Raw genomic sequence first — 17873 nt, forward strand, 5'->3', positions numbered from 1 at the left:
AGGACTCGTGCAGCAGCAGCAGAGTTGCAGGGATTTCTGGAGCAACTTCGTTGCTCATGGCGGCGTCCGTCAACGCCGCCCTGAAAAGTTGCCGGATTTCAAAATACGGTTTGGAGGGAACCCCGGTCTGACCTCTGACATCATCAGCACAGATGTGATGTCGCCACAAAAAACGAAATACAAGGCCGTCGTATGTTTCCTGTTGTGACAACGGGGTCGATTTGTCCTGCGGCTCCTTGTTGTTGTTAAAACATCGTAACGCGTTTGCTCAATGGCGGGATGAAAAATAAAAGAACCCGTTCTCAAATTCAGACTCAAAACTTTTGCGCAAATGAAGTCTTCGGGTCTCAGTCCCGACAAGGCGAAGTGTTGGTTTGTAGGCCTGACAGGACGACTGGGTTCCGGGTTCGAAAAAGCTCTGGACTCATTCGACTCCGACGGTAACGGTCATCAAACCTTCTCTCGCTCCTCGGTCTCGTTATTAGTAAAGATCCAATAGAAAACGTAAGTAGCAGCTTCTCATATTTATTGACACTGGAGGAAACCTAAAAACAGGAAGATTCTGAATGAAGTTCTGCAGCCGCTTTTTGCTTCCTATAGGGACATCTTCTCGTTTCTGACTGTTTAGTCTGTCTAGAAACCAGAGGTCAGAGGTCATGGGGGGTCCTTAAGACTAGACCTGTGCAGCGCACACACTCATACGCTCACATGAACGGTTCATGCTGTAATAAATAAAACATCCATAGCATCTATAAATTCAAACTTTAGAATATATACGTTTATATATGTGATTGTGTTTAAATATATTTGTACGTAGCTTTGTTATATTCATGTACATTTTGAAGTAAACAGTTTGTCGACTCCACATGAAGAGCTCAGTTCGCATCTGAAACTTTCAGGCTCCCGTCTTCCTTTCAGGTCCGAATCTGATCTGTTCAGCCGACCCTCCGACGCACGATGCCGTCGGTCCTCATCCCCTCACCTTCGCAGGTAAACAGCAGTGCATTATGGGAAGGAGGGTTTGTTTTGCCCTGAGCCTCGCCTCCCGGGAGAGATAAGAGTTAAACCTTTCTCGGGCTGCGTCCCGGTGTCGTTGCGGAACCTCCGCAGTCCACACCTAGACACGTTCAGTCCAAATTACCCGCAGTCTTATCGAGACCGGTATCCAGACGAGAAAGTGTGTATTCGTGCGTTAGCACCAGAGCCAAGCTGAGCTCGTAGCGTTAGCAGGGTGGCGGACTGATCGTACAGCGTCCTCACATCCTCCAAAGTTTGGACCGCGGCGCTGAACTGCGACTGCTCGAGTCCGAATTCGCCGCAGAGAAAGACTTCAGGTTCTGCTTCCGGCGAGGCTTTGCTCAGGGTAAAAAAACCCCGTTTCTCGTGCCTGTAAGGCAAAAGGAGGGCGAGACGTTTTCCAATGGAGCTTTTTGTGAGCCGCAGACAGACAGAGAGACAGACAGAGAGATAGGGAGACAGATAGAGATAGATAGACAGACAGGCAGAGGAATAGAAGGAAGAAAAAGAGTTGGCGTGGGGTAAGGCGTCGCTCCGTCACTCTGTCCTTCTCTCCATCAGTCGTTTCATTTCTTTGTTTGGTTTCTGTCCCTTCGTACATCAGAGTAAACCTGCTGAAGACGACGGGATTTTAAATCCCTCTCTCCTCCCGTCCTCTGTATTTGTCCCCCCAGGAGATGGAAGAAGGGATGAAATGTAGAGGTGGTGAAACGATTTAAGTGGTCAGTCCTCTCCTCTCCAGCTCCCTCGTCTGCTTCAGCTCTTTTATCCTGCAGAAAGAAACGCAGCAGGATTTAAACACAGACAGTTAACACCGACTTCTCACGAAGGAAATTAAAAAGTCCACACTTTTCTAAAAGAACCGCATTTGTTCATGTTTTTACTCCAACAAACCGTCAGGATGTAAAATGTGCGCGTTACCTGTGTCTGCAGCGTCTCAGAAACCTCATGATCTTCCTGGCTGCCTGGTCCTGTTTCTTCGTCAAGAACGACCCCCTGATGGACACATAATCAATATCTCCTGCTTACCAACAATCACCGTCACCCACGGAGACTAATCAATATGAACTGGCCACAATCGGCCTGTTCGGATCAACATGCACTGCGAGCGGTCAGTATTTGTCTTCGGTGATCACTGTGTGCCGGTGAACAGTGACTAGAGGCAGTAAAATCCGGTAGTGGCAGGTATCACCGTGTTCACCGTGGGCATTGTACCCTGAGCTGCGTCTGCTCAGGGGCCGCCTGTATCAATGCAGCGGGGTAGAGGACTAGCGGAGCTGGTTGAGCAGCTCTCTACAGCTGAGGCTGACTGACACAGACTGGAGCTGTGACCGTATAAAATCAGGCCACGCGAGACATTGCCCTGCGATGCAGGACTGCGTGTGTGTGTGTGTGTTTGCTGAGCGTCGCTCAGCTGCCGAGCTGTCTGTCTACCTATCTCAGATGTGTTCCTACTGTGTACAGAACGGGAACAAACAAAACAGGGACCCTCTTATAAAAACACTGCTCCATCAGTGGACAAAAAGTGAACGGGGAGCCCTTAATGACCACCTGTCTCATGAGCTCTGACGACCTGGACAAATACGGAAATCAGTGACTAAAGTCATGGAATCTAAGTCTAAACCCTAAATTCAAAGGATTTAACTCCGGGACAAATCTCTGCTGCCCTCTGGTGGCCCAGAGCACACGCCCACATCTGGAGCACACATACAAACACGTGTTTAACACGTGAAGAGTGCAGGTGGCAATTATTAATCTATAATCACATCACTGATAGATGATGACCTCTATGTGTTAAACTGCTGGTAACCATAGCAACAGTACTGATGCCTTAAACATGTTAACTGTGTGTGTGTGTGTGTGTGTGTGTGTGTGTGTGTGTGTGTGTGTGTGTGTGTGTGTGTTTTACCAGCGGGGTGCAGGAGAAGTGGTCGACGTTAAGTGGATCCACTTCCTGTTCCAAGTCCAAACTGTCGCCGTTGACACTCCTACAACCAAAAACACCATCTACAGTCAGACTGTGAACACCTGCGGTGTGTGTATCAGGTGTGTGTGTGCTTATTGATCCGCTAAACTCCGCTCCTGTCTGCATGCAAAATGGAGAGGGTCTAGTCATGAAACCACAGCTGCCTTACACACGTTTACTATGGGGCTCTCAAAACACGGTGCGACTGTCTAAGGCCTGTTGAAAAATACGACACCGTGCAGCAGGAAGGCAGGCAAGCCATCCGGCCACCTGATTTCTTATTGCATACTTTGTTCCAAATGGTCCGTACCTGCTGTGATTCAACTTTCAGCCATCAAGAGGCATCAGTAGAGGTAATGGAGTCTGAGGCCTCGGTCCCCTCCGGAGGAAAGTCCCGTGTTTCACATCTGAGAAAGGAGTCATTCAGTTTATCGGCTCTGTGCTGTTCATCCAGACTGATGAGCTGTTTCCTGTTTGTTTTCCATTCAGTCCCATAACCTCTTGTCCATGAAGCCGAAGCTCTGTTCAACTGCAGATCGATGTTTCTCTCTCGTCTTCCCTGGAAGACGATTAAGTTCTTTTTGTGCTGTGGCCACGCCCACATGGTCTTTGTTCCAGAAAAGCCAGCTTCATTTATCATTACAGACTTTAACCTCCTTAGTAAAATGTGGCTTATTGTTGGTGAAATGTAAAATGTCTTTAGTCACTACATTGTCCACACAAAAGTTAATGACACCCGTTATTGTATCTGTCCCCTCATCAAGCTCCAAGTTCTGAAAAATGCTCCAGTCGCTGCTGAGGAAACAACCCGTCGGTGTTTCCACACTGTCCTCAGTCCACTGCAGCACAGTCTTGTGCTGGGGTTTGCTTGACTCGAGCACAGATCTGTCGGTGGGCATGAGATGGAACGTCGAGGGACCCGAATAGAGAGTGGAGAACGAGCCTTCGCTTTTCTAGGCACTTTTCATTTTCCTACAGCATTTATCCAAAACTGCTGCTTCTAGTTCCACATTTAACATACTGGTGAGATCGGGATAGTGATAACTCAAGTCTACATTGATTAAAATCACCAAGAAGGAACATGGGGGGTCCCAGGAGTTGCTGGCGGGGCCATGATTCAGTGAACACCACGATGCAATAATCCCTGTATCCACGACGAAACTTCCTGTTTTTACAGAGCTCCTCCACTTTGCTGGGCTAAAAATTATGGATGGCAACGGCGGTTTGTTTCCCCTTCGGCAGAGCCTTTGTCTGACGCCTCCTCTCCTGCCGCTCTTTCGCCAGAGTTGTCTTCCAGCAGGCTTCTCCCTCGCGGCTGCCGGTAGATGCTCTGACAGTGCGTCGCTCTTATGCCGGAGAGCTAGCAGGACCTCTCTGAATATACTCGGGGCATTTGCGTGTGCGTAGATGGTGTGGGAAAACTCTTGCACAGGAGTTCACCAACCACCAAAAATAAAATCCGATGGGAGAGAAGTGGCTCCATGGCTCAGCAGCCTGAGAACAGGGGGTCTCCTGTTGTCCAGAGTCCCTTGGTGTGGCTAGCAGCTGGTACTGTGAACTAGCTTGCTATGTCCCAATTGAGTTCTCAGTTGTCTTGCTCGTACAACCGTGGTCAAGGGCGGGTTACCTCCCTCAAGTGAACAGATTGATTGATGACTTGGTTCGAAACTCGGAACATAATTCTTAACACCAATCATAACGCAGGTTGCATGTTGCCAGCAGCAGCGCCACTGGAAACTTGGCGGATGTCAACTATATACTTATGTCTTTCTTAGCAGAGTTATGCAATATTGATTGAAATATGTTTTACTGAAATATGTTTCTCTCCCAAGGTGAGTTATAAAGATTTTTATAAATCTCAGCGAGTCAGGACACATTTGGAGTAAAAGACTGAAGCAGGAGAAAACAGCCGGCCTGGCCTTGTGTGTTTCTAAGTCGTGTGGACACGTTGGTGCATTTTCAGGATAGTTGACCTACTGAAAGCTTTCCCACAGTGATCACAGCTGTACGGTCTCTCTCCAGTGTGAATACGTTGGTGACTTTTTAAACTACTTGAAATTGCAAACGCTTTTCCGCATTGGTCACAGCCATATGGTTTCTCTCCGGTGTGAATGCGTCTGTGGACTGTTAACTTACTTGAAGTTGCAAAAGCTTTTCCACATTGGTCACAGATGTACGGTTTCTCTCCGGTGTGAATACGTTGGTGGATTTTTAGGTAACATGACCTGCTAAAAGCTGCTCCACACTGATCACAGCTGTACGGTCTCTCTCCAGTGTGAATGCGTTGGTGGGTTTTTAATCTAAACGAATCCGTAAAAGCTTTTCCACATTGATCGCAGCTGTACGGTTTCTCTCCGGTGTGAATGCGTTGGTGGGTTTTTAAATGACTTGAAGTCGTAAAAGCTTTTCCACATTGGTCACAGCTATGCGGCTTCTCTTTAGTTTGAACTCTCTGATGAATCTGTGTGCGTCTCTGTTTTTATAGTGAAAGACAGACATACAGACAGAGAGAGAGGGAGAGAATTAGAACTCATGGTTGAGGGAATTGTCTAACACCATATGTGTACGGCAGTGTTTCCTATAAAAAGGGTCTCCTGGAGCGGCCTGCCCAGGTACATCAAGACCCGCCCCGGTAGATAAAAATCACCTGGTTTCAACTGAAGTAAATCTAACATTAGAAGGCCTTAATTCACCCTTTCCAAACTAACTAACTAACGTTGTCGGGTCTCAGGTCACGTGTCAGGGAATCGGACATCAAACCTCAAACCTCAGGTATCAAAAATTAATTAACTTAAGTCTCATTCAGTTTCAAACTCTCGATTCAGAGCATCGTCTAAAACATCGGGAAATTAACAATCAATCAAAATTTGTGTCAAGTTCAACAAAACAATTTAAAAAATACCATGTTTGCTAATCCAAAATTGACTTAATGTAACAGCAACATAAAAATCCAGGGAAAAAAAAGCATACCTGATATTTTTTGATGCCAGAAGTCTGATACCTGATTCCTGAGGTCTGATTCCATGAGTCTGAAACCAGGAGCCGTATTCACAAAACATCATAAGGATAAAAGTTAGAGTTAGGAGAAACTCCTGAAAATAAAAGACCTGTCAGTTCTGACTTGAGGACTCATAAGGTTTAGGTCTGCGAGTGATTCACAGAACATTTTAACTAATGGTTTCTCCTCAGTCTTAGAGATGTTAGAGGCAGTGCAGAGGACCCCCAAGTCCCGAAGACCTGCTCACAATCTCAATCCGTCTGCTGCTGCAGGTAACGCGCCTTGTCAAGCCAACATTTGGCATAATACAATGATAAATAACTTATTAAATTAACTCTCTCTGACTCTGACTGCAGCCATCAATCTGATCTGATCCCATAACACTGGGGATGGTTTGTACAATGCTATGCTACTTGGACAACAGAAAAATACAGTTTACAGTGCTGATCTCAGCCTCAACAGAATTAGTCATCAAACCAGAACTTCACCCCTGTGATCCTAATTTAGAGCACGTTACAATATCATCAACTGCAACAGATAAACAGATAAATAAAAGTGATTTTGTGGATTATCCAGTAGAATCTGTTACATGTAGAACTACCGCATCAAAGTGTGGTGGTTTGTTTAGGTATCTGATGCTTGATACAATCTTCTCAACCTTTGTCTCGTGAGCTGTATGGAAACTGTGAGACGGTTTAGCGGGTGATCGCACTGTGCACCAAACAGAATGACATCCGTAAAACAAGACTTATAGCCAATGGATTTGAACTGCAGTTTTCTCGTCCTCCCGCAGCCGTCTGACAATCTGACCGAAACCTTCGTTGGGGTGGACGTCTGGGGCCGCTAGTCAGGTGACAGGTGAGTTACTGCAGCAAGTCCATTCCTCTCTCACGTAATTATTTTCTCTGACAGTTGACATTTTTCAGACCTCCGTTTTCTCGAGCTCATCATCTGTGACTGACAGACGTAATTCTTGGCTGTTTGATAGATTTTCTCCCTGATTCGTTACTGTAGTCAAGACGTCAGAAACGCTCAGAACTCGTTTCCCCTCATTAAATATGTGTCCGCTCCGCCTGCCATGGAACATACATCGAAGAGATTAGTTTGATCCCTCTTCAGTCGTGTCCCTTCAGTCTCGGAGCATCAAGCTGGTGCAATAACCCCACTCAATGGCCAAGGGTGTTCTACCCGGACATAATTTGAGAATACAAAAATCCAGAACAGAATTTAAATCCTCCTCCTCACCTACAAAGCCCTTAATGGTCAGGAACCATCGCATGTGAAAGAGCTCATAGTACCTATTACCCCAGTAGAACCCTGTGCTCCCAGAACTCAGGCTCGCTCGTGGTTCCTAGAGTCTCCAGAAGTAGACTGGGAGGCAGAGCCCCCATTACCAGGCTCCTCTACTGTGGAACCATCTTCCAGTCCGGGTCCAGGAGGCAGACACCCTCTCCAGGTTTAAAGGATAATTATGATTCATTTCAACCTGGTTTATTTCCCATAAATTGCTACTGTGGCTCTGTGGGTTGTGCTAACGTCGCAGTCATCACCTCAACAACTATGCACCTCCGTCGTAGAGATTTGGGAAAATGGGGACTCGCGCAAATTAGCATGTGTCAGGGCAATCGGTGTGAGCCCCCTGCAGCTTTCCACATAAACCTGATCTTTACATGAATCATTTCAATCTCTTGTCTCTGAGTCTGACCAGAAGTAAACGCAGGTTGTCGCCGCCTGGAACGGCCATCACGCTAACTTGTGGGGATCTACACCTGGGTCAACTTGCTGGCTGCTCTAACCCTGCAACCTGCATAGTCATCCACACACACGTGTGTGAGGCCGACTTTCGCTGCAGTTATACTTTGATCTGGGGAAACTCAAATAGCTAAATGCAATGGTGGATTATGTGATTGAGGATGAGTGATTTCGCTCTAGCGATTGGTCGTATTTTTCCGAACCGGAGAAAACAGACGAGGAGCTAAATCAAACAGGCAGAAAGGCGACGGCGCTGTCCTGAAAGACGGTGGACCCTGGAAAACTGGTGGCGTTCCTGTGGTCACTGCTCTCAACAGCCAACTGGGAAGGGAAAATCTTTGCTCCGGAGAGTGGGAAGTGTTGATAATTCCAGCAGCGTATCTACGGGAAATGACTTTGTGGCTCTTATCAACATTGTTGTCCTGGAGACTTTTGTTTTCCTTCCCAAAATTGACTGAAGAAAAGATGGAGGCCGGCTGGACAGATTCTCAGCCCTTCCTATGGTAAGAGAAGCAATTACAACACGTAAAACACTACGAATACTAGCATCTGGTTATATTCCTGGAGCCACTATGAGCTGAGATTGCAATGGAAGCCGAAGGGGGGAAAAAAAAAAAAAAAAAATCAACATTGTGTTGGATAATTAGCCCCAGGTTTGAAAAAAAATCCCAGAATAAAAACGTGACATCTGAGAGAAGCACTGAGCAGGCTGATTAGGTCGGCCAGCAAATGACCCGGATGAACAGCCCTGATGGATTCAGTCCGACTGTTTGAAAGGATCCTTGTAAAACCGCCGTTTATTTGAAAAGCTGCAGGGGTCCTGATATACGTTGTTTCCTGTGGAGTCCTCGTTTCCCCGAAACTCTAAGATGGAGGTGGCGAGTGCAAAGTTGGCGCAACCCACGGAGCCACAATAGCAACAATAGCAATTTATAAACTGGAATTACCCTTTAAGAGCAGGCTTCAAACCTTCCTTCTTGATAAGCTTATACTCAGGTCTGGCTCAGGCTGGTCTTGAACCACCCCCTAGTCATGCTGCTATAGGCCCAGACTGGTGGGGGACCTCCCATGATGCACCGAGCTCCTCTCTCCTCCTCTCCCTCTCCCTCTGTACACATTCATGTCCCATCAGTGCTCATCACTAACTCGTCTTCTCCTCTCTCCCTTAGTTTTCTGCTTCCTCGTCTTCCTCTGATCCTGTTGCTTTCTGGGGTGTTTCTGCCCCTGGTGCTGCAGAGTCTGGATCTGTGACTACAAACCACCTACTGCCCCATGAACCTGCTCAACACCCCCTGCCTCAACTATTCTGATTATCATCTATTGTTATTATTATGATTAGACATAGTGGTGGAGCTCTCTCTCCGCCTGCTCTCTCAACCCAACTGGTTGAGACAGATGGCCGCCCACCCAGAGGCCGGATCTGCCCGAGGTTTCTTCCTGTTGAAAGGGAGTTTTTTTCTCTCTACTGTCGCCAAGTGCTTCCACATGGGGGGATGTTTCAGGGATCGTGTGTCTTGGCTGCAGTAATGAGCCTTTCTGAAGGCTGTAAAAAAAAGCCTCAATGTGAGTCTTTGAAACTGGCCTGTAAAAGTTACTCTCGGCTTCTGAAGGGTTATTTTTATATGTTTTTATATATTATCCCACTATGAGACTAAAAGAAAGCGGCTGATGGTGCTTATTAAACTCAGGTGCTTGTACTAAACAGAGGTGTTATTCTGTAAAGAAGGCACCCAAAGACACATGGTTGTCTATATGTGACAAACGACCCCTTATATGGAAACGGCAGGACAATTTGAAAAACTGTCCTTGGGTCCCGTGTCTCGTCTTTTTCTACAGATAAGTCGTTAAATGGCGAGAGTCCATCACGTCCAGAGTGAAACGTCCGTACGAGGGAGGCACGTACCTGAGGAGTGACGGAGGTCTCAGCCAATAAGAAGATGATGTTATTTACTATGTTTAAACCTGATACCTGCTGGACCAGGGGGAGACTAGTCTCTCAGACCCGGTGAACTGATGTGGATGCCGTATGCTTGTCAGGGATGCAGAGTCTGGTCCAGAGCTCCGTGAGCAACCTCAGTCTTTAAGACTCTGCCGTATTTTAATAAATAGACGTGAATTTAACTTTTTAACTAAACGAATGCGCGAGTCCTGACGTTTTGAAGGATGGACTCAACACTTCGCAGCAGCGTAACGCTACGTTAGCTACGTTAGCGGAGTCACGTCGCTCCGCTCGCGGTGCAGCAGGAGCATCGTCGGTAGTGGGACCGGTCTCTAACGGCTTCCCAGATCCCCGACCATCGGCGACAACCGTGCTAGACCTAAATCTGGACTGAGGATTCTCCAGATCTGAAATCAGCTGTTGATCCCGGTGAAAACCAGAGCAACTAACGGCCCGTGAGACGCGCTGTTCTGTCTAAATCTCGTCCCGAGCCACCGAAGGCTGAAACGAATCGGACGCTCACGTCTCCCGGAACTAAGCGGGTAAAACCCTGGGTCCCTTTCGGACACTCTCGGGGTCTCATTTCTTTTCGGACTCGTCCACTTCTCCATCCGGATTTTTTTTATTTTGCTATGAGGATGAGAGACCGACACAACCCGACACACAGACGCTCCTCCGGCGTTTAACCGGGTCGGTCACTGAAACCACAGGGAAATCACCTCAAAACCACCTTTTCACTGATCACGTGACTGCTGTCAAAAGGCGAAACCGGGAAAAGAAAGGGGGGAAAACCTGTTTTCCTTTTCCGATGCAAAAAAAAAGCCGGCGGCTCGAACCCACCAGTCCTGGTTCTCTCCCTGACTCCGGGGGCGGCCGGTGGTCCTCCGGGTGGGGGGCCGGGTCCTGGTTCTCCTCCTTCATCTCGCTCTTGTAGTCGTCGGGGACTCTCTGTCTTCGGGTCCGGAAATTTTTATATTTGCTATGATGGATGATGGTGATGATTTCCGACATTGACGACAAAACAACAGGACGCGTCCGTTCCGTTGCCCAAAAAACAACTCAAAACCAAACCACAAGTCCCAAACACTTCACTTCTCACTGGTGGTGTGGGCGGGCGAAAGGAACGGGGGGGGCCGGGTCTGGTTCTCCTCCTTCATCTCGCTCTTGTAACGGCGGGGCGAAAGATCCGGGTCCCGTCTCCTGGTCCTCCTCCTTACGGCCCGGTTGTAGGGGTCCTGGTCTATGGGGGCCGGGTCCTGGTTCTCCTCCTTCATCTCGCTCTTGTAGTCGTCCTGGTCTATGAAATCCGGGTCCTGGTTCTCCTCCTTTACCGCGGTCTTGTAGTGGTCCTGGTCTATGAAATCCGGGTCCTGGTTCTCCTCCTTTACCGCGGTCTTGTAGTGGTCCTGGTCTATGAAATCCGGATCCTGGTTCTCCTCCTTTACCGCGGTCTTGTAGTGGTCCTGGTCTATGAAATCCGTGTCCTGGTTCTCTTCCTTCATCCCGGTCTTGTAGTAGTCCTGGTCTATGAAATCCGGGTCCTGGTTCTCCTCCTTTACCGCGGTCTTGTAGTAGTCCTGGTCTATGAAATCCGGGTCCTGGTTCTCCTCCTTTACCGCGGTCTTGTAGTGGTCGTGATCGGTGAAATCCGGGTCCTGGTTCTCCTCCTTCATCCTGGTCCTGTAGTGGTCCCGGTCGATCAAGTCCAGCAGATCCCTACGACTGACGGGTTCTGTTTGTTGCCGCTACTTTGTGTTCTCGCGATCTCCGCGCTGTCTCGCGGTAACCGGAAGCTCGTCTGAGACGAGCGGAGCCCCCGCCGAGCCCCGCCCCGCCCCCCTTGGTTACTGTTGCTAAGGCGTCCGCTGTCGGAGAATCCGACGATGCGAGCGCGAGCAGACCGAGGCTCAGGTGACAGGTGGAGAAAGCAGCTGGGTCACGGGGGGACCGGATGTGGAGCGGGATGGAAACACTCACCCCGACTGTGCCAACGAGCCACTAGAGGCGTTTTCCAACAGGTGTGACAGGACCGATCCAAGTCTGCGGGACCAGGCTCCTGTCGGAGAAGAGTGTTTCCATCAGAGTAAAGTGAACCGCAGACAATTCGGTGTCTGCGTCTACAACGGCCGGTAAGGGACAAGAAATGAAAGCAACGGAAAGCGGGGGGGAAAAAAAGGCGCTTGAGTTATTTAATTACCGGTGTCGCCGTTGCAAGGTTTGTCCACCAGAGGGCGCTGTGACTCCTGTGGCCGACGCAGCTCAGGTACAGGAGCTCTGCAGGTGTCCCGTGGCATCGCCTGACTGCAGGGACTTCAGTGCGTGTTACAGTTGTGGTTCCAGGAGCCGACATCTGGATAGGCTGCCGGGTGCAGGTCCTGGTTTACAACTCCAGACTTTCCTTCGTTTCGCCGAGCGACTCGCCGGCTACAAGACTCACCCGGTTGCTTCTGCCCCGCACTTCGACGTTATCGTGTGACACGGACGATGACGTCGAAGTGCGGGGCAGAAGCAACCGGGTGAGTCGTGCGCGATTCCTACGCGGTGAGGGTTACCGACATGTCGGCGGAGGTCCGCCCCCGGCAGAGCGTCCCTCCGCGGGCGGACCTCAGCGCCGAGTGAGTTGTGTTTTAACAATGTGAGGGGCCCAGTGGACATCGGTGACAGACGTGGGCGTCCGACACAAAACACGAAAGCCACCACTTTGGACGATAGAAGGCTTGAATGGGCCGAGCAGCGAGACCACCTGTAGTGGTCGCGTTAACTGTTTCATCGGGGTCTCAAAGTTCAGTCATCCATACAAGTGTAAAACCGGAGCTCTGGCAGCAAATGCGGCCGTTTTCCACCGTCGGATGCTCCAGAAGTGCACAGATGCTTCACCAGGTTATCCGACAATTCACAGAGCTGCCAGTGACTGATGTAACTCAGAGTCGTACGTTTGCCACTTGGGGAGAGGAAGCTCAGGCACCAGCACGCAATCCGACAGTAACACTGATCGAGTCCATCCGGCTGGTTTTACTGCAGCCACACACGAAATAATAATAGTTGAGTCAGTTTATCCAACTACAAGGTCAGAACCAGGGCTCATCAACCACCGTGGAGTGATTATGGCTAACACCACTAAACTGGTAAAATACGTTCAGGAAATCACCGTCATTTCGTTTGAGGAAACCAGCTCCTGCTACAGGAGGGCGGTCTGTGGCCGGTGTGGCTGGGTCGCTGGATCAGTCAGTCCAGCACAATGGGCGACGGAGAGAGAGATGAAACAACGGCGTGTCTCTGAAACTCATCTTTGTTTCTTCAGGTGAGGTTCTTCATGACGCTCCTGATGTTGTTCGGCTCCCTGGAGATGATCCAGGTTGCCGCGCGGAGCACTGATCCTGACTCGCTCTGACGTCACCAGATCGAGGTTCCAGGTTTCGGAGCCGGGGCCCAACAACGAATTTTTGTTAATCTGCTCATGCACCTGGGTCTCACCTGATCTAAGAGCCAACAGAATAAAGGTTGGGATTTTTATCAGTCAGAGGTTGAAAACATTCAGAATATAATGCAGGTAGTTAACACAGACTGCGGACAGTCTCTCCTAGTCCCAGTCTACGCTGTGAACATCAGTGATTTAGTTCTTTAAGCTTCATGAAGTTTTAGATTAAAGTTTTACTCTGTGCAGATGCAGAGGGAGAGGAGGAGAGAGGAGCTCGGTGCATCATGGGAGGTCCCCCACCAGTCTGGGCCTATAGCAGCATGACTAGGGGGTGGTTCAAGACCAGCCTGAGCCAGACCTGAGTATAAGCTTATCAAGAAGGAAGGTTTGAAGCCTGCTCTTAGACCTGGAGAGGGTGTCTGCCTCCTGGACCCGGACTGGAAGATGGTTCCACAGTAGAGGAGCCTGATAACTGAAGGCTCTGCCCCCGTTCTACTTCTGGAGACTCTAGGAACCACGAGCGAGCCTGGGTTCTGGGAGCACAGGGTTCTACTGGGGCAATGGGGTTCCTGACCATTAAGGGGGTTGGTTGCAGGTGAGGAGGATTTTAAATTCTTTTCTGGATTTTACAGGGAGCCAATGCAGAGAAGCAAACAGAGAAATGTGGTCTCTTTTGATAGTTCCTGTCAGTCCTAGTGCTGCAGCGTTCTGGATCAGCTGGAGAGTAATTAAAGATTTGTTGGGACATCCTGATAATAAGGATTTGCAATAATCCAGCCTGGAGGTAACGAAGGCATGGACTAGTTTCTCTGCGTCTTTTTGAGACAGGATGTGGCTGCTTTTTACAATGTTAGGTAGGAGATAAAAGGCAGAGGTTGAAGTTTGTTTTGTCTGGAAGTTAAAGGACGTATCCCGATCAAAGAGAACTACAAGGGTCCTAACGGTGGTGCTGGAGGCCGGGGCGAAGCCATCTAGAGTAACTATATCATTAGATAATGAGTTTCTGAGGTGTTTGGGGCCAAGTACAATAACTTCAGTTTGTCTGAGTTTAACAGCAGAAAGATGCTGGTCATCCAGGTCTGGATGTCCTTAAGACCTGCTTGAGGTTAAGCTAACTGATTGGTTTCACCAGGCTTCATTAACAAATACAACTGGGTATGATCAGCATAGCCATGGAAGTTTATGGAATGTTTCCTAATAATATTGCCTAAAGGAAACACATATAAAGTGAATAGAACTGGTCCAAGAACAGAACCTTGTGGAACTCCGTGACTAACTTTTGAGTCTGTGGAGGATTTATCATTAACGTGCACAAACTGAAATCAATCTGATAAATAGGACCTAAATCAGCTTAGAGGAGTTTCTTTAATGCCCTTTAAATATTCCAGTCTCTGTAATAGGATATGATGGTCAATGGTATCAAATGCAGGACTAAGATCTAACAAGACAAGTACAGAGACAAGCCCTTTGTTTATTGCAGTAGGAAGGTCATTTGTAACTTTCACCAGTGCTGTCTCCTTGCTATGATGCACCTTTAAATCCTGACCGAAAATCCTCAAATCAACTATTACTATCTAGAAAGTTACACAACTGGTTGGCGACAGCTTTGTCAAGGATCTTAGAGTGAAAAGGAAGGTTAGATATTGGTCTAAAGTCGGCTAAAACCTATGGATCAGGAGTAGACTTTTTAAGGAGAGGTTTGATTACAACTGTTTTAAAAGACTGCGGTACATAAAGTGTTAATAAAGACATATTGATTATATCTAGTAAAGAGGTGCAAACTAAGGTTAAAACTTCCTTAAGCAGCATAGTTGGGATGGGGTCTAAGAGACAAGTTGATGGTTTAAATGAAGACATTGTTGAAGTTAGTTGGCAAAGGTCAATGGGAGAGAAACTGTATGAGTATATCTCACCTTTTGCAGCTGTTTCTAAGGTGCCTGTGTTTGAAGATAAATCGGCGCCGGTTGAGGGCAGGAGGTGGTGAATTTGACTCTGGGCAGTTAGAATATTATAATTTAAAGAAGCTCATGAAGTCGTCACTACTGAGAGTTATAGGAATACGTCGATCGATAGAGCTATGGCTCTGTCAGCCTGGCTACAGTGCTGAAGAGAAACCGAGGGTTGTTTTTGTTTTCCTCTACTAGAGATGAGTAAAAGGCTGCTCTGGCTTTACAGAGGTCATTCGTGCCTATCATGCACTATCGTGCCCGGCTACGCGGGATACTACCAGATGAGTTTCTACTTCAGACACAAGCATCTACCTTTGACCTGTGTTAGATCAGACTTGCTCGTCACCAATGGAGGTAAAACCTCGTAGCTGCTACTCTCACTTGCTGAGAGGAAGGAGGTGTGTGAGGAGGAGAGGATGGGGCCACAGACTTGAGAGTTTGGTTTCACTTCATAAACAGTACAATGGAGCAAACATCTCTTCAGTGGCTGCTCTGTAAGTCGATTCTGCGCAATACAGTAAATTAATGGAGTCACACTCGTGATCAGTTATGAGCATATTTTTATGTGTGATTCCTACTGAAGAGCATTTTTTAGAAAATCACCAGTAAAGATATGGAATTCATTATTCAACAGTTAAATTGAAAACATTTAATGGACTAATTTAACCAGGTTTTATTAGCATTGTTCCTACACCCGTCTGATTTCCGTATTTTATTTTTAGATTTTATTTTATTTAACACTAAACCTGTTGTTTTTAAGAATGTGAGGGCGGAGGTCAGTTTGGTCCCAGTACCGAAGGCTGACAGAGTTACAGCAGCTTACGTTGGTAAACAATGACTCATGTGAGCGAATGTTCACTTTCTGTTGCTCTACGAGTCTTAGATGTCACCGACACGTGAAAATCAAGGACCAGCCTCTGCTTCATTTAATGTCGGTAAAGTTCTGATGGACCGGCTTTGTCTTTAACATACAAACCACTGATAGTAAGTGGTATTTATTGAATTTCCAAAGTTACTGTATCTGCAGAAGAAAATATAAACTATGCGTCTCTCCTTTGCCCTCTGCGCGTCCATGTGACCTCACTGATTTAAATCCAAAGAGATTTGAAGCGAGTCGCTGTGTAAGTTACCGGTGGACGTATCTTCTATCTATTCCCATGTTTATCATCAGCTCAGTGTGTGTGCAAAACCTCTGGTAACATGTGAAACCTGAAAGCTCTGTATCATTTCCCTTCAGGGTTGACCACAGCGATCTGCTGCAGATCCTCTCAAGGTTGGTATATGACCGACCAAACCCGCTAACATGAATGGAAACATATACGTTTATGTGTAAATATACTTGTAAAACGAGTTAAATTTAAAGCGAGTTTTGGAGAAAGGCCTGCTTCAGGTACATTATTAAGTTACACACGGACTCACAAGCAGGACTCACAGAGAGCAAAGTCTACCACAATATAATGGTAGGGTCACCTAGAAGATTCCAGGTGGTTCCAGGCTTCTTCCACGCTGGCCCTGGGATCACTCAAAGCCTTCTATATTTTGACCAGGTGTGCTTTTCTCCACAGGTGATCCTACAACCAAAGCCCCGCCCCTTGTCTCAGGCCCCCACCAGCTTGTGTTCAGGCTAGTCTGCCACCTAGTGGTGTTCTGTCCGTACTTCATCTCCACAGCCCTCATGGTGTCTTTATACCGACACAAACCCACAGGTCACACACCCCACACACACACACACAGGTGTTCTGATCTGCCTGCACCTGGGTGGAGCTGTGCTGAGGTTCTGTAGGAGTCGTTAAAGCCACAGTGAAACATAAGCTACAGCGTCTTCGTCTTCACCTGCAGTAAGGTGACGTATTTCTGACACAATGAGAGACGACTGAACAATTAACACATGGAGACAAAATCAAAACTTGGAAAATGTAAATGTGAGCTCCCTGTTCTAACGAGGAACATGCATGTTAACTTATAAGAAAATCTACAGACACTTAAACCTTGAAAAAGTTACAAAATACGATCGATTATGAATACGCCCACAGTCTTAAGAAAAGTCTCTAATAAACGATGGATCAATCAGCTCATCTGTCAGTCAATCAATCGGCTGCACATCATCAGTTACCAATATTCATTATTTAGTGCTGATTATATGTTATTTACGATATCAGTACTGAGCTGAAAGGATTAAACCTTTCACTGTTCTGTCTCCAGGAAATGACCTGTCTGTCGCCATGGCAACACCCACACCCAATCAAGCCGACAAGGGATTGGCTGACGGGTATGATGCCGTCGTTGAAGTCACCACCAGGCATCACTTCTGAATGGACGACCAAAAGAAAAAAAGTCTGTGTACAGACTGATGTTTGTGACAAATGAGGGAAAATAACATCAGGTGTGGTCACTGGTTAAACTGGTTCAAGTTTTTCTGTTTCCACCCTGAAGTCACTCCGTGTCTGCCTAGTACATCTGTGGAAAATAAAAACCTGTAGGTATTTACTTTTTTCTTCAACAATTCAAGTTGTCAGACGACTCAGTGAAGCTCTGAAGTTGTTTAATTTGCTTCCTCCCTTGTCGACAGAAACAAACCCAGCGTTTAATAAAACGCCCCAGAGTTAAATTCTCCAGGTCACATTGACAGGAAACAATGAAATAATCCTAAACTTGAAATTGGTGTGGCTGCGATCATCTCGTGACCCTTCACATTCATCTCGACACCTGGAGAAACGGGTCCCAGGATGATTTATCAGACTGTTTCCACTTTTAAATAAAGTTTTATAAACACAAGGCGACTAATCGAGACAGTTTGTCATGTCCTCATTCGGCTGTCAGACTACATTCATGTG

At 47.4% G+C, this 17873-nt stretch overlaps 1 protein-coding gene and 1 long non-coding RNA gene across 4 annotated transcripts; one reads left to right on the plus strand and one right to left on the minus strand.

The window, feature by feature from the left end:
- Window positions 1-65: 65 nt before the first annotated feature.
- On the minus strand, window positions 66-10683 carry LOC120797750 (zinc finger protein 239-like). The gene is made up of 6 exons (XM_040141600.1): window positions 10509-10683; window positions 5954-6012; window positions 3294-5456; window positions 2927-3005; window positions 1939-2013; window positions 66-1787 (listed from the first exon to the last, which is right to left on the minus strand). The coding sequence occupies exons 1-3, from the start codon at window positions 10681-10683 to the stop codon at window positions 4914-4916; spliced, it is 777 nt and encodes a 258-aa protein (XP_039997534.1). The 3' UTR covers window positions 66-1787; window positions 1939-2013; window positions 2927-3005; window positions 3294-4913.
- Window positions 10684-12229: 1546 nt separating this feature from the next.
- LOC120797321 lies at window positions 12230-17714 on the plus strand. 3 transcript variants are annotated; one of them, XR_005708495.1, is made up of 5 exons: window positions 12230-12973; window positions 16277-16312; window positions 16605-16882; window positions 17242-17515; window positions 17609-17714. It is a non-coding gene; the product is annotated as an uncharacterized LOC120797321 (long non-coding RNA). The 3 variants fall into 3 exon arrangements; XR_005708494.1 differs by lacking the exon at window positions 12230-12973 and adding an exon at window positions 13359-13685; XR_005708493.1 differs by lacking the exon at window positions 12230-12973 and having other exon boundaries at window positions 14590-16312.
- The last annotated feature ends 159 nt before the right edge of the window (window positions 17715-17873 follow it).

Source organism: Xiphias gladius, chromosome 12 (genome assembly GCF_016859285.1).
Source record: "Xiphias gladius isolate SHS-SW01 ecotype Sanya breed wild chromosome 12, ASM1685928v1, whole genome shotgun sequence".
In the NCBI taxonomy this organism is placed as follows: Eukaryota; Metazoa; Chordata; class Actinopteri; order Istiophoriformes; family Xiphiidae; genus Xiphias; species Xiphias gladius.

Bases quoted from the DNA above. Each gene is read 5' to 3' on its own strand.
- LOC120797750 (XM_040141600.1), bottom strand. From the start codon at position 10,683: ATGTCGGAAATCATCACCATCATCCATCATAGCAAATATAAAAATTTC. The intron at 6,013-10,508 runs GTTCGAGCCGCC...TCCTGGTTTCAG, and splicing joins GAGAGAACCAGGACTGGTGG to ACTCATGGAATCAGACCTCA. The intron at 5,457-5,953 runs GTATGCTTTTTT...CTATAAAAACAG, and splicing joins CTGGCATCAAAAAATATCAG to AGACGCACACAGATTCATCA.